Raw genomic sequence first — 17,160 nt, 5'->3', positions numbered from 1 at the left:
AGGAACGTTTTACGAATACGAACTATCTAAAGTGATATGAATACGTTACAAATAAATCAAATATTATCATGCGACCAGAGGACAAAACCCTACTACCTAGGTACTTTTCCTAGAGACATGCTTCCCAGGAAACCTAGAAAGAAGAAATTTTGTTTTGTTCTGAACACGGAGAGAGCCGAGGATCCTGGACTTCATTGGGTAGCCATTTACGTTGAAAACAATGAAGGCAATTTTTTCTGCAGCTACGGGCAGAGCCCGGATACGTATAAAATTAACCTGGCCAAATACGCGTCCAGATGGATCTATAACGATAAATTAATTCAAGATATGTTCTCCCTTTGTTGCGGACCTCATTGTATATTCTTCCTTATTCAAAGATGTCTGGGAAATTCGTTTCATAGAGTTCTGAAAATGTACGAAAATAAAACGGAAATTAACGACGCCTTATCTTTATGGAATATCTGCCTTCACTTGTTAAGACATAGATATGAAAAATGTAACCAATAAAATATTAAAGTTGTAATGTTTAATAATCAGATACACTTGTATTGAATGCGAGAATAAAAATATTTATTATTCGATTATAATTTTTATATAAATTGTTATTATCATGCTTTTTTATATAATCAGATACATGATTTTTTATATACTCAAATACATGCTTTTATATAATCAGATACGTGTTTTTCAATATAATGAGTTAGTTGCTTTTAATGTAATAATCATTATTAAGGTTATTTTTTTGCCTTTCTATAAGTTACCCATTCGATCTTAGATTCGGGCTTTTGAAGCTCTTTCAAGCTAGCTTCGCGATCTTTTTTTATTTTGGCTTGTGTAGGGTACGGTTTTGGTTTCGTAGATGGAATTTTCGCGAGTCTTTTTTTCGGCGAAGTCTCATCGTTAGGGTTAAGTTTCCGGAACTTTGAACCAGAAGCGCCCTTCGTTGATAAGGCCTGTTGAGACGCCACGGGCTGATTCGGTACCATGGGTGTTAAAACTGGTATACTAGGCGTTTGAGACGTCCCGGACTGTTTCGGTACCACGGGTCCCATGGGTGTTAAAATTGGCATACTGGTCGTTCGAGAGAGTGACGCTGGCGTAGTAAACGATATCGCCGGTGTTTGACCCATTGCTGTACTACTCATTATAGGCTGTGGGGTAGTCAGACTCGAGGAGATATTAAAAGGGATACTTTGGGGAGGGGTAGCGACATTAGTAGGGACAATTTGGGAGGGGGTAGATATATTAATAGGTATATTCTGGATAGGGGTAGGCCACGATGGAGGAATCCAAGACGAGGATGAAGGACTTAGAGGCTGTATCTTGCTTGACACTCCGGGTGCTGGAAAAGACGAACTCGTTGTAGGTGGCAAGATAGTAACGCTTGGTGGCTCCGCTAAACTCTTTAAAGATAAATATTTCTGAAGAGTTAAAAGGTACTCCTTCAATTTTTCCTCGGCAGAACCAGGTTTTCTCAGTACCTCTTTAATGGCGTTGTCTAAACTGTTAACTTCCTTTTGATTGTCCGTCAGTAAAGCCGCTGGTACTAAAACGCACTTTTTCATTATCTAGTAAAGACCGAAGCTATTGTCGGTATTAACATTGAAAGCAACGCCGGCCAGAATCCTCCTACCTGTTTAATTAACACTTGTCGCCTCTTTTTGTCGCTTAAACCTCTCTTAGATAAATACCTTATAACGTTTTTGTAACGTTGAAGTCTTTTCTTTTTATGTCGATTCAATGGAATACCTCCGTTCTTCAAATTATAACAAATACCGCTTATACAATCCAATTGGGGTCGCGTACACTTTGATATTAAAAGTTTTCTTTGTTTCACACCGCTTTTACGCAAGAGATTTAAAAAGGGTAATTGATTCCTAACCGACACGGGTAAAGGCATGTCTCGAAATGAGGTTAAATAAATTGAGATTTATATTTTATGGATTATTATTTTCTAACGTAGATTACCATCGGTCCTTCATTAGGGAATATATTGGACCTAAGTCTTAAACTATTATCGGTACTTTGTTTTAGATCTATTAAGATATAAGAATACGCTTTTTCGGTACACTCTTCGTACGCTTCTGTTAGGCGTTTGGTGTCTGTAGGAAAAAGCTGACGACTTAAATAGCGAACCTGGTTATTATCCCTAGGATTTTTAAACATAACGATATAAGAACAGTTCAATGATATATTTCTAGAATATTTACCTGGGTTAAAGACATTTTGAGACAGCAGCACGATGCTTAAAGATAAATGATGACTCCCGACACAAAAAAGATTACTTATAAACTCCTGTTTGGTACAGGTGTTAGCTAGATCGTCTAGGATTAAAAGATTATTTATTCTCTTATCAAAAAAATCAGGATCATTAGGAATTAGTCCTTCGTGGAATTCAATAGGTAAAAAGAGTTTCAGTTCATCAAAAATGTCCTGATAAACACTATAGCAATAGACTATTCTATCAGGAGGTTTGTCCATGATAATGTCTTTATATTTGAGTAAATTTATTACCCACGTTGTTTTCCCCGAGCTGCTTGGGCCAGCCAGTAAAATGGTCATCGGTGTTTCTAAGCGGAGGCGATACTCTAACCCGTTCTCCATTTTTAAAACGTTCTCTAATATCGTCTATGAACTCGTAGTTGACTCGATCTTCGTACGGTATCACTCTCACTTTAACAAGGTGGGAAAACGTGACCCGATGTTTAGTGGTCCGTTTTCTCATTTGACGTGGCAGACGGGTCTTGATGATTTAAATATCTTTAACAGATAAGCCCAAAAAACTAGATAAGGAAGGTACTTGCCATTGGAACTTTACATTTTAGAAGAATAACATCAATTTTTAGGGTACCCTCAAGTATAAGATTACGCTTAGACTGCGCCACCTTTTCAATACTAGCTAGTAACCGATCAGAAGTTAATTCATTTATAGCCATGAATCTTAAATTGATAGGGTTCTCTAAAGCGTCAGAGCTCAGGGCGAATCTTATTAAATTATATTCTTCAGCATTTTGCGTAACATGAGTTATGAGAGAATTCAAAATTTGGGAAAGTTGATCGTGAATATTTATTAATTTAAGTTCTTCTAAGTTGCGGAATTTAACGTTATATTCGGTTGTAACGCATCTATATTTCCTAGATACACGGTTTGATGTTTTATCTATCGTATAATATAGCTCTGGTCGAAATTTAGTAGCTAAATCGACTGGTTTAACCTCATCGTCTGACCATGAAGTGTCCGACGATGAAGTGTCCGACATTTTTTAGCGGGAAAAAACTTCAAATCTATATTTCTTTCCGAAAGCAAATGAATACCAATTTTCCCAGAAATTTAATGATCCAATGAAAATATTTAGTACTCACCAATCTTAAAAACTAGTTGATAGTATCGTTATTTCGACACGAATGAATTTCATCCGTTAATGCCGTGCTTTTATATATTTTAACCGTTAGAACTCACCTTCTATTTAGATCTTGGAACAATGTTACGATTAATATCTTCCCCGATAAAACCGTTTTCGAAGAGATGATTATAGAACCGTATGGGAAAAGGAAAAGGCATGGGCGTTACTAACCAATAATAAAACCCAGGCCTTTTCCTTCTCCTCAATGGAACCTTTTCTGGTTACGAGGCTCGAACCGTAAAAATGAATCCATTGTTAAGATATTTAAATAGCACCATGTTGGAGTGATTAACTGTTAGAACGCATCTTCTATTGTAGGTCTTGGAACAGTGTTACGGTTAATGTCTTCCCCGATAAAACCGTGTTCGAAGGGATAATTATTTGAGGGACTATGCCAATCTGTAGTTTGTTCGCAATCGTCAGCATCTTTTAATGAGAATAATGGTTGTAAAATGCAGTTGGAACACCAGCTTTTATTATAGTTCCAGATATAATTGCGTAGCACGTCTTTACTATTAACCTGATAGTGATCAGTTACTTGTTCATATTTAGCGTTTAAACAATCGTTTAAACTATGATGAAAATAGCAAGCGGGACATATTCGTCTATAATTTTGCGGGCAACCACAATAGCATATTTTTACGTAATATTGGTAATGTAAATGATTTTGTTCATTTGATAAGATAAATGGTGGCGTTTCTATCCGGTTGCGATGCACTAGTTCAAATTCTTCGAACGTTAAGGGACTGAATTCGTCGAACACTATTTCTCTCTCTATAGACGATTTTGATATACTTATATCCAAATCTTCGAAAGTTCCAGGTGCTCGATGTTTATCTACTTCGGCGGCTTTAAAAAAGACTGATTCTATGTGTCCCCAAAAGGTTTTCGGTATGAAATTTTTTACATCGTTAAAATTAAAATATCTTTCATTATGAAACTTATATTTAAAAACATGCATTAAATTATTTATAGCGATATCTTGTAAAGATGTTACTTTAACGTCTTCTATTTTTCGTTTTTTTCTCGGGGATTCTATTATATTTTCTTCTTCCATTTCGGTCTCTTACTTTGATTCGCTGTATAAAATAACTATTTCCCTTTTACTAAATTTTCCAGTCCATTTGAAAAGTACAAAGTACTCACCTTTTTATAGAAATGTGTTATCGCAAATTGTTAGTAAAGTATTTTTTCGGTACGAATGAATATCGTCCTTTAAGTCTGATCTTTTATATTAAATGAGCGTTGTCTTTTCTAGCTTTAAGTCAAAGATATCTATCCTTTAATGTAAGGGTATGAATAGTTCTTTCTGATTACACTTAAGCGGAGTCATATTACTTATTATCGCTACTGTGGGGGTATGGATTCAATAATATTAATTTTTTTTAAACCTTCAACCATATCTGCTTCTCTTTAGTTTTATCCAACTAGTTCGAGTTAAACCTTGGGTCAAGATTAAACTTAGTTATAAACAATTTATAAGATTTTCCCATCGCCGATGAACGCCTTTATTTTTTCATCATTATATCTGTACATATACAGTGATATTAAATTTCATCTTTTATTTTTCCAAGTCTTCAACCATATCTCTTTATTTTATCCAACTTGTTCATTTATAACCATAGGGCTAAATTTTGTTATCGACAATTTATAACTAACTTGTCCTATCGCCGAAAAAAGCCTTTATTTACGTTATTATATATGATAAATAGGGATTCTCTTCAACACAGCGCTGTCAATACCATTAAACGTATTCGCGACATCTTGTTTAGTCAATTTTCTGATAGTAATATCTTTCTAGCGCAATGACCGAGTAACGGATAATATGTAGGAGTAAAGAAAATTGTCTCGAGTGAAATTCGAGACGTTAACAGATAATACATAAGCGAACACTCTCTTAAGTCTGGCGATTACGTCACGACTAAAGACAAGTACAGACACGTCCTAAAAACCCCTAAACAATTAACAAAGACCTAATCAATTGACGGTTATAGAATAGATTACATTAACGACTACCGGGAAATAAAAAGGATAAATATTCCTCGTAGATACTATCGAGAGTCCCTAATTTCCTCAATTCTTCCCGTAAACATTTTATAAAGTCATTTCCGTAAAATTCGGCTTTTTCTTCTAAACACAATGGCGCCGGTGAATCCGTTTCCGGGGCTTTAACTCTTGTTTGATTTATACCGTGACCCAATCGGGTAAATAAAAGTCCGTCATGTAAATCCTCCAAAATAATGTCACTACTATCAAATATTAATCGCTTCAAAATTTCCACCTGATTCTGGTATTCGATATCTTGATGTTCAGGAGGTTTATCTTCATATATCGTGCATTTCTTAGTAACACGAGCGATTTTCCCACTTTCAGATACTCGGTGTTCGAAACATATTGTATACATAGCGCATTGATCTAAAAGATACGCGACCATATATTGGAAATCCTCGCGCCCTTTGAATCGTTGATACGTCACTATATAACGCATAGTGTGTAAGAAGAGATCCATTAGAAGTCACTGCTCTCTTCAAGGCGAATAACCGAGATAAAGAGAGTAATGTCTTATCAGACAAACTCTAACTGACGATTACGTCACGACTAAAGAAGTTCCCGCCCTTAACCAATTAACAAAGACCTAATCAATTGGCGACCCCCACTCTCGACCAATAAACGAACTCAGAGAAACCCCCCCGGATAAAAAACCGGTGTTCCCCCATTTTAAACTCACGCGAGTATACACGCGCGAGTCTAGCGCGCTAGAAGGCTGGCGACCCAATTAAATGACCTAATTAACTCTCCATATTTTAGGTGGTTAACTACTCACGCTTAACCTTTCCATGACCAACTCTTCAAAGCGTGGATTTATTAAATTACCAGGAATATTGACCACCTTCTCGGGGTTAAAAGTAATAATCTAACTTCAATTAAATTCTAAATCACGTCAAGCTTCAAGATTTCTTTAAAATGCTCCATGCTTATATCTGAAACAGTTTAAGAAAGAGGAGAGTGGTCAACAGAGGGGTCGGTTAACGTGGTGCAACAAGAAGCATTACCTAATGTCCGTGTGCGGGGTGATTGTGAAAAATACCCAGTTGCCAAAATACTATTTAACGGCAAGTACAAAACGTTCTTATGATTCTTTTTAATTATTCCCGTCAGGTACTACTAACAATCTCTTTTCTAATTAAAAATCGAAAATATATCAGCAACACTTTAGTCTTTGAAGATTTCGGATTTTAGATTTATCTGGACCCCAAATGGTAACAAATGAAATGGAATTTCTTGGAAATAATCGATATTTCAAATACAGGTATAGGATTTACATTTTCAACATAGGAAATGTTATCTATCCTTGATTTTAAAATGACGGCAACTATATTAGGTACGCCAATGAGACTGAAATTAACTACGGGATACGTTATGTGAGTTTATAAACATTAGTTCGCGTTGTTGCAGCGACACTTTTTTACCAGGATTGTCTCACAATCAATGTTGCTTTTTTCGGTGATAATTGTCTTTCTTTTCTTGTCAGCTTTCGTGGGTGAATAAAAGCAAACACACCCCGTACAAAATCATGGCGGAATATTTAAAACGATCCCTGAACATGAAGTAAATTTTATATTTGTAGCCCTATTAGACGACTATTAATTAGGGCAAGCGAAAAAGAATCGCCTAAACGAGCTTATTAATCTTAGCTCGCTCGCTCGCTCGCTCGCTCTTTTGTCAAAATCGAAACGTTAAGTGAAACCGTTGAGGAAAGTGATTTTAGACAAATGAAGCAATGAATACTTTAATTGTATTGAAACGACTGGAAACTTTAAATTATCTTAAAGTCGTACATTTAACCATTTTGTTGATTCATTCACAGGGTAAACTGGTATCCATACGACCCATTAGATATTGTTGACATGCGTACTTATCATTATTTCAACGTAAGTGATTTTACGACAAATATTGACACGCTTTGATTTATTACTAAATTACTAAGTATATATATTTAATCCTTACGGTGGTTTTAGGAAACTCATATCTTCACGATAGACATGGCACGCTCACTTTTTGATAAACGACTGGAATATTTCACTCCGTCGTCTCCCTATGGAACACTCAACACGATTATTCTTTCTGCGGCCCCGAAGAGAGTTACATCCACTTCCTTTTCCTTTTTAAATATGGACACTCCAGTAAATATTTGCTCATTCACAATCCACGCATTACCCAAATTAATTGAATTCCATTCTCGGTTCAATTAGGTGGTGGTTTTAATTGTGTCCACTGTGGTCATTGTGTCACTTTTGCTCGTTCTTCACTCCATCGTAACCAACAAATACAAATCGTTGCCCACCAAGAAAGTTGTCAAGAAAATGGCCCGTGAAACCCTGGGAAATATTTGGGAGAACGCGTCGCTCTTCTGCGCCGAACGTAAGTGATTAAGCGCACCCCTAACATTTAATAAGAATTCACTTCCACACGAGCCAGTTTGGTGCGAGAGCTTCAATAACCAAAGATGGCTGGCTCTTTAATCACACATGCTAACTGTATGATTCTGTCCCTATTTAGCGATTCCCTCCGTTTTGCCCCACATTATTTGTCGTCTGCTGGCTTCGTCGTGGCTGATCGGAGTGACTTTCACTCTCTTTTTCTTGGGTTGTTACATGCGAACGGAGTTCTCGACGGAAAGCTATGAATACATCGACACCCTCTCGGATTTGATCAAATCGGGAATTCCACCAGCGATGTTCATTAAAACATACAACTTACTGCAAGTTTCGGTGAATGTCTGTCTGTATGTTAAGGTTCTTTATTCATCTGACCGTCTTTGGCGCGTATCTACAGGAAGCCCCGGACCCTGTTATTAAGGCATGGCTAGAAGCACTCGATCCGAAGAAACTTGAAGACGATTTAATTCATTGTTTCCTTGAAGAGTTCTTTCCCATTATTTCCGGGAAAGTAGCAGCGATCACAACGGTCCAAGTGCTGCTTTTTCACTTTGGAGACTACTTACCCGCGGTCAAAGGAGGATTTTATTTTTCGCAACAGGACGTTTCCTTCGACAACGTACACACCATGTTCAACACCTCTTGGGTGAGAAGCAGCCCGCAAATACACGAGTCTGTCCAACTGAGGTTGGTAAGAATTGTATGGCAAAATAATTAGTGGGTTTGACGAATGTTCTATTGCAGCATGGCGCCCTTTTTCGAAACGCAAGTTTTCAAATTCCTGGATTTTGAGAAACACTACCGGTTTGAATACCTCACTTGGAAGAAACCGTTAAAAACCGCGGCTGACTTGGATCTGAGCAGCGTTGGCGTTCCTTTCTACCTTCTCCTCATATTTTTGTCAGGAGCAGTAGCCGTCTTCATAAAAGAAATTATCTTCTACTAATTAACTTTAATGATGCAAATCAAAAACGTCACCGCACCAAGTCAAAATTTCTCGATAATACATTATACATCCAAACTTTCTATTTACTTCGAAATGTAGTTCACCAACAAAGTCACTGCGTTTTGCGATCTACTCTTGAACTTCTTGGTGGTAATTATGCAATTATGACACTAATGCGATTAAATAATCACTCACTCCCGTTTGAATTTAAATAAAAATAATTAAACTTGGAAAATATATGGATCTATGGTTTTCGTTTAATTAAGAAACTTGCCGATACAATAATTTATCGTCATCTTTCTGACGGTTCTAACTAATAGTTAAAAAGTAGAGTTGTAATTTAAAATTTCAAAATATAGAGCAAATCCAATTTGAATTTCTTGTAAATTGCCAATACCTAATAAAGTTATACCGTATTCAAATCTTAAATGTTATTCTTGATTTAAAAAAAGCATCGGTGAAGATCGATGTTTTAGAAAATAGATTACAATGAAAAACCTTTCACACGAGTTGTAGGAAGGAAGATATTGTTATTCCCAAAACATTTAAAAATTTTAAAATCATTATTATATTTATACGCACTAAATAATGTACATGTTTAATGGCTTTTATCAAATTTCACGATTAAAATTATTTATTAAATTACACCATGGTATTTAAAAATAAATAAATCTATTTAAATGATACTTTCAATTTAAAGAAATCACTAGATTCGACCTTGAAAACTTTTCCAATTAGACGAATTCTGAATATTTTCCTAAACAGAATATCGAACGCCTTTATAGAAATCAAAAATATTGCTTTTTGGAGAAACAAGAATTTGTCCCAAAAATCAACATGAATTCAGATTCAATATTGAATAATCACTTCCCCCCCCCCGTTGCATTAACATCCCGGGGGAGGGGAAGAGCCGGGTCAAGTATGACGTCATGGAAACCGGGAAGTAAAGATTTTGAAGCCCGGAATTCATACCTTCCCCCATATATAAAAATAGAAAATCATTATGTAAGGAACCCATCAAAAGCAAATTATTTACGAAATAAACAAATTCATAGAAAGATGTTTTAAAGCAAGCTTATTTCTAGCAGATACAAATAAAAATAATAAAAGGGGATGTAAGGAGAGTGTTGGGATATCTTTCCTCCTAGTATGCATACAGCTAATTGGAATCCTTGCGTACGTTAAAACCATTTTCACTCAACGTATCTATATTCGGATTTTGTTTAAAAGAGCTAGCTAGACTAATCATTATATATGACCTTGAATTTTACCTCGCGAATTAATAATCTATCTCGCTACTTGTTACACCTTGCACCCGTGACTAGGAACTCGCCTTGCTACCAACCAATGAAATCAGAGTTAGATGAAAGAAGTCAGAATTTTATGGGGCGTGACGGATAGTAAGTTCTCAAGCCCGGCCCATAAACCCCGCGAAGAAATCAAAAAGGGATATATATGGGGGCACAATGATTCCTAGTAGTTGTATTTATTCCTGTTACTAGTCAGTCATACGCGAGTGTGAGGGGAAACTGAAAATATTACATTTTCGTTTCAAAAATTCAAATTAACCGAATTGGCGATTTTCTGGGGAGAAAAATTTAAATCGATAAGGTTTGGAAAATGGATTTTCCTGACATTTCCAATCTTTTTCCCCCCTGGTACGGACATTGGTCAATGCTTCTTGATCCACGACGTTAGCCACACCCTTTGTTGACCACTCTCCGCTTTCTTAAACTGCTTAAGCTAAAAGCGTAAAAATGGGACTTGTATTCTGCTATAACAGGCTCGCGTTACATACGATTTAAAGACCGTTACAATTGGTCGGTTTGCTAACAAAGTTATTTAAACTTGAGACAATTATTCTCATAATTGAGTTCGTGACAAAATAATAGGTTTTGGCTCTAATTAATATCCTTTCAAGCGTTTCTTACAAAACTTTGAGGAGAAAATTCGATATCACCAAAACATATCTTTCTTCATTCGCGTGTTTGCATTTAAAGGCCTGTCCAGACTGACACATCTTGCGAGTTCGCATCTTCGCTTTGTTTGTTTGCAAGATCGCGCTACTGTTCGCATTGGGTTTTCGCTACTTTGCGTCCTCACCTCGCGAAGATACAGATTTCTTGCGACTAGGCCAAGAATTTCGCGCCTTCGCGAGAAAAGCACCAATCACAGGCGAGAGGAAGGCTGGGGCGATTAGTTTCGTTTTTCTCTTTGGACAACGTCGATGGAGAAGGGCAGATGGCGCAATGATTGCTCAAACTTTATTGGCTCTCAGAATGGGAAAAGCAAAATTTTTGCGTGTATCAGAACAGAAGTGCAAATGTTTTTCGTGATCTGTTGCGAAGATGCGAATAGACGAAGTTGCGAACACGCGAGCGCGAGTTCAATGTGGACAAAGCTTTAGGGTTTTAGCAAAAGGCACACGGTGTTGCCCTTTAAAAGCTTACTTTTCCATTTTAATGAGTGTTTCGATTACATTTTGCGGCGCCATGATTTCTGAGGGTAAATTCAAAGCAAAAACAACAAAGCCGCCCCAAATAGTTTACCAGTATAGTTAATGTTGCGGTTTAAACGATTTTCCGTTAGGAAGGCTTTTGCATTCCCACTTCCCAGCAGCAATTTTCCAAGATGGCCGTAGTACAAAATAATTCGGAGTAATACAAAAAGGGTGGTAGGACGAATGAAGTACAATGGGGGTTATGGGCAATTTTGAGTCGAAAATGTAATTTCTATGACATTTTGACCTAAGGGTCACCGTTTACAAGTTGTGATTGCGGTTTTTAACGGATGACCCCTTAAATTAAATTAGAAATCATTGTCTTTAAGTAAATTCCTACAACTCGCATGAAAAGTTTTCAATTGAAATTTTGCTACTAAACCATCTCTCTTGATTGACGCTTTTTTAAATCAAATATAACAATTTTGATTTAAAAAAATTCTTGTTTTAAGCTTAGATTAGGTTCTATAACTTGGAGAATATTGACACAAAATTCTCTTGAATTCTAGGAGAGCGGTCGCTCTCTTAGATAAGGCTTGATACTGCCTCTAATGCTAAAGGAGGGTTCTTTGATTGGCCATAACTTTTTTCGTATTGTGTTTGTTGCTTTGAAATTTTGCCAGTGAACTAAAATTCGGGCCCTAATTTTGTGGTTAAAATTTCAAAAAGATCCATCAAATAGTTAATTCTATAAAGAAAAAAGTTGTTAAGGGTGGTTTTAGAATCCATAAAATTATTAAGACATTTGGTGAAAGATACTATATTTTTCCATAGACATAACATGGGAATTTTATAAAAAAGAGCATTTTCTCAGAAGGCATATAAGGAAAACTATTCATTCGTTACGTTTGGGAACCATCTTAAATGAAAGATAACAATTCAATGTACCGACTTTTCAAGTTTCATAAAGATCAATTAAGTTTAAGTATCGATTTTTATCATTATTAACACATACTTTGACTTACGTTGTTTTGGGTATTGGAATTACGGCGTTTTATCACTGATAGAGACACGCAATTTACTTGTAATTTTTTATGTTAGACTTACCAGGACATACGGCGTTTTTCGTAATTCACACCGTTAGGGGGACTTAAGCAAGAAAAACATGGCGTTAGATCATCCGCGGCTTTAAGCGCTTATAACCAAAGTTTTTTAATTGGAATTAAAATGGAGGCTAATTAGGTCTGATTTTAATTATTTTCGTAACAAAAACCTCATTGAAATTTACTATAATTATTTTTAAACTTTAAAATCACCAGAGTATTTTTATTATTAAGCAATTTTGCTAAGCCTCGGTCAAAATAGCGCTATAATTAGGCAATAATGTATAGGCATTGGGATTTCGGCAACATCAACTTTGGTAATTTCAAAAACCAGACATTACGATTACTGTCGGTAGGTTCAAATAAATTATAAACAAATTAATTATTTATCTTACTCGTAGATCAATCAATTACTACAGTGTTATTTGTGACAGCTGGGACACATTGTAGAGGTAAATTTTACACCTTAATGTTCAAACCTCCAGCTCCGCTTCGCTGACTAAACGTTGGACATAACTTTTCAATGGAAATTATGACAAACCGAACTGTACAAATTCTTTCATTTAATAACATTTAACATTCGCCTTATTTAAATTCAAATTCTACATTAAAGGTAAAGCCATTGCTTTTCATTCAATCTCTAACATGTTTTCTTAGTTTTGACATACCAACGTAGCTCCCGCAATTTTGAGGCCGAGTTCTTTAAAGTCGATTATAACACGATGTTTAATTAAATGATATTATGTTAAATATGTAAAATACTGTTCAGTGGTTTTGCAAGTAAGCCTTCTCAAAGAAGTCAAAGTTTCTGAAATGTTTATGAATTCTACCTAAAGTCTCTGAAATTAGCAGAGGTAAATATGAAAGCGGAATTTAGAGTTTCAAATTCAATAAAATTCAAGTAATGTTTTCTAATTTCTTTTATTTTTAAAGATGTTTAAAAAACGGAAAAAACCCATTAAAAAAAACATGAAAAAAAAATTTAAAAAAAACAACATGAAACCAGTTTATTTTTGAACCTACGAAAAACATAATCTCAACATCATTTTTCTTGAAATAAAAATGAAATTGTATTCAAGTTAATAAATTTAACGTGACTTACATTAAATTTTTTTTTAATATTTTACGCTCTCCTAGACGGAGTGTTCTTCCTCGGTGGAGGGTTGCTCCTGGGTGGAGGGCTGCTCCTGGACGGAGGTTTCGTCCATTTTTTCCTCCATTTTCCCTCAATTTTTTTTTCGTCGCCCTCTGGCTTTTTTCGTCTACTTTTTAAAAAAATATAACTTAATTAACATGACCCTAGATTACTTTCCTAAACCCCAGTATATAACATTGCTGAAAACTACACTAAAATTGCGAAAAACTGGAGGAAATATAATAATTTAAACTAAGTCAGGAAATTTTAAGAATTTAACAAAGTCTTAGAAAAGTCAGTAAATCTTAAGCATTAAAATTTGTTTGCTCGAGTGCACGGACATCTAGGCCTTAGTTTTAAATACGTGTTATAGGCTGTATTTGAAACTAAGGCCTAGAGGTCCGTGCACTCGAGCTTAAAAAAGCTCGCGGATATTTCAAATCCTGAAGATCCTGAAGTTTTTGGTCTCTTGACAGCACGTACAAAGCTACGTTACATAGAGCCCTAGCTTTGCACCTGCTAACAACCGATGCTGGAGCAGAGTATATATATAGATTAAGCTGTCGTTCGAGATAGAGAGTTGCCTATCCTGTAGAATGAAAACAAACTTCCTCAGTCGTATTCTTTATCTATGGATTTACGTTATACATTCATAAAATGGGTTTTTATACATTCATAAAATGGGTTTTAAGCGCGAATGTCTACTAATATTACCATTAGTTTATAAGATATGTTCTATAAGTATGATATTTCATATACTTCGAAGTGCTAGGCTTACTGAGAGCTAGTTCAAAAATGACGCGAGAATTTACTACATGCGGTTTTGCACTTCAACCTCCTTTTTAATCTGTACAAATCTTTTGACAGAGACTCATTAGGCGTCGCTTTGCGATAACCTAGCCTTTGACCTACGTCTTTCATAACAAGCTCTCCGTGACTAGCGCTAAGCTTATGGAACATATCTTATAAGCATATGGTATCACAAATGCTTATATTTAAAACATTAACAGTTGCGTCTAAACACGTGAAGACCCCCAGAAAATTTCATATAGGTATTTTTTTAACCTACTTTTTTGTTTTTTGCAGTTACGGGCAATATGCCCTGGTTTTCTGCATATGTAGCAGAGTTTTTTCCCCTGCGCCTTACCGCCTTGAAATTTTCCACCTCTACCACCTCGACCACCACCCCTTTCGCCGCGTCGTCCACCACCGCCTCCTCTTCCCCCATAAACCATCGTTACTTGACAACCTCTAATGGAATTTATCACTTTGTCCATTTTGCTAAGCCTAATAAAAAAAACCAAAAATTATTTATTTAAAAATTTAAAAAAATGTCATTATTTCCCATGTATTTATACGCCGAAATTTAAAAAAAAAATTGAAAAATTATGACATATTAAATAAGTTATACAGGGTGTTTCGGAGAAGTCTGGCACAAATTAACAGGCGTGTTCTTCGGGTCAAAAGAAGTCAAAAATGTTCTATGAACTTTTGGGTGAAAGCCCCCCGTTTCAGAGTTATGTACTCTCCAAAGTTGGCCTTAAAACAATGGAATTTTGCCGATATGTGGAACTGGTATTATGCCTTTGGACAAATTGTTTTCTAATTTACCATAAGCTTATGTACGAAGAAATTAACAGCTAGTGAAGTGGTTTAAAGGGCCGCTAACATTATTCGTTCTCGTATTAATAACGTTTTTACAAAAATAATCCCAAACAAATTTATTGCACCTTAAACGCCAGTTACTTGTTTAATTAGACTTTTTGTTTTATGTTCCTTCGGTTACAAAACATCAGCATTTACAAAAATTGTTCAAAATGACCTCCTTCAACGTTTAAGCAAACTTGCGCGCGTCTTTTAAACGACTCGCGAACACGTTCGAAGATTCCTGGCGTGTTGCGGATGTTATCACACCCATCAATTATTCTTTGTCTTAAGTCCTGGACATCTCGAACTTCACTACGGTACACCAAGTCTTTCAAATGGCCCCACAGGAAAAAATCACATGGGTTGAGATCCGGCGATCTTGCTGGCCAATCAATAGCTCCGCCTCGACCTATCCACCTCAAAGGGAATTCGACATCAAGATGCTGTCTTACTCGAAGGCTAAAGTGTGGCGGTGCCCCATCGTGCATGAACCACATTCTTTGTCGGAGGTCCAACGGTACGTCTTCGAGAAGGTCTGGTAAATTGTCCTGCAAAAATCTCAAGTATGCCTCCCCATTTAACCTTGGTTGCATAAAAAAGGGTCCAATTAACCAATCGCCTACAATTCCGCACCACACGTTCAAACTAAACTGCACCTGATGTGCCCTTACGCGTGTCGCGTGTGGGTTTCTTTGGCTCCACTCGTGCTGGTTGTGCAAATTAATTACACCGCCACGCGAAAAATTGGCTTCGTCAGAGACCAGCAAAATACGTGGAAAGTCCAAGTCTATTACTTGTGCCAAAAACCACTGGCAGAAAGCTACTCTTCTTGGACAGTCACCTTCGTTTAAAGCTTGTACTTTTTGTAAATGGTATGGGTGGAACTGGTGTCCACGAAGGATTTTCCAAACGAGTACATGATTTACACCTAATTGGCGGCCAATGATCCTGGTGCTGGTTGTAGGATCTTCCTCAAAAATAGTTAGTACATTGTCTTCAATGTCCTCGGGTACAATCTGCGGGCGAACTTCAGGGCCTGACGGTTGTAGCTTACCGGTTTCTCTCAAACGTCTGTCAACAGCACTAAACGTTTGCCGATTCGGAACTTGTCGTTCAGGAAAGTGCTCCTGGTACAAGCGCCGAGCTTCAACCCCATTGCCTTGAGCCAATCCGTACATCAGATGCATATCTGAATACTCTGCATTCGTGAAGTAGACCATTATTTGTTTTAGAGAAGCTACCAAATTCGCATTTAAAAAGTAAAGCACATTAAATTCGATTGACCTTTACTCAAGCTTAAGTAGTGAAATTAAAAAACAAATTACGCTGCGTTGGATAAAACAATCGGAATGTTTTTTTAAGAATCACAACTACTTAAGCTTGAGTAAAGGAAAATCGAATTTAATGTGCTTTACTTTTTAAATGCGAATTTGGTAGCTTCTCTAAAACAAATAATGGTCTACTTCACGAATGCAGAGTATTCAGATATGCATCTGATGTACGGATTGGCTCAAGGCAATGGGGTTGAAGCTCGGCGCTTGTACCAGGAGCACTTTCCTGAACGACAAGTTCCGAATCGGCAAACGTTTAGTGCTGTTGACAGACGTTTGAGAGAAACCGGTAAGCTACAACCGTCAGGCCCTGAAGTTCGCCCGCAGATTGTACCCGAGGACATTGAAGACAATGTACTAACTATTTTTGAGGAAGATCCTACAACCAGCACCAGGATCATTGGCCGCCAATTAGGTGTAAATCATGTACTCGTTTGGAAAATCCTTCGTGGACACCAGTTCCACCCATACCATTTACAAAAAGTACAAGCTTTAAACGAAGGTGACTGTCCAAGAAGAGTAGCTTTCTGCCAGTGGTTTTTGGCACAAGTAATAGACTTGGACTTTCCACGTATTTTGCTGGTCTCTGACGAAGCCAATTTTTCGCGTGGCGGTGTAATTAATTTGCACAACCAGCACGAGTGGAGCCAAAGAAACCCACACGCGACACGCGTAAGGGCACATCAGGTGCAGTTTAGTTTGAACGTGTGGTGCG

At 36.7% G+C, this 17,160-nt stretch overlaps 1 protein-coding gene across 2 annotated transcripts; it reads right to left on the bottom strand.

Annotated features, from left to right (window-relative positions):
- Nucleotides 1-614: 614 nt before the first annotated feature.
- On the bottom strand, nucleotides 615-1,920 carry LOC149677924 (uncharacterized). 2 transcript variants are annotated; one of them, XM_089837318.1, is made up of 3 exons: nucleotides 1,634-1,920; nucleotides 1,482-1,568; nucleotides 615-1,403 (listed from the first exon to the last, which is right to left on the bottom strand). In XM_089837318.1, the coding sequence occupies exons 1-3, from the start codon at nucleotides 1,898-1,900 to the stop codon at nucleotides 735-737; spliced, it is 1,023 nt and encodes a 340-aa protein (XP_089693444.1). In that variant the 5' UTR covers nucleotides 1,901-1,920; the 3' UTR covers nucleotides 615-734. The 2 variants fall into 2 exon arrangements, with proteins under 2 accessions (XP_089693444.1, XP_089693443.1); XM_089837317.1 differs by having other exon boundaries at nucleotides 615-1,568.
- Nucleotides 1,921-17,160: the final 15,240 nt, after the last annotated feature.

Source organism: Phalangium opilio, unplaced genomic scaffold (assembly GCF_054372755.1).
Source record: "Phalangium opilio isolate 3A_F unplaced genomic scaffold, DU_Popi_V2 ptg000043l_1, whole genome shotgun sequence".
NCBI lineage: Eukaryota > Metazoa > Arthropoda > Arachnida > Opiliones > Phalangiidae > Phalangium > Phalangium opilio.
Note: the sequence above shows the minus strand (reverse complement) of the source record. Positions and strands in the feature narration are given on the sequence as shown.

Coding starts and splice junctions, on each gene's coding strand:
- LOC149677924 (XM_089837317.1), bottom strand. CDS start 1,900: ATGCCTTTACCCGTGTCGGTTAGGAATCAATTACCCTTTTTAAATCTC. Junction 1,569..1,633: donor GACAAGTGTTAATTAAACAG/GTAGGAGGATTC, acceptor GGTCTTTACTAG/ATAATGAAAAAGTGCGTTTT.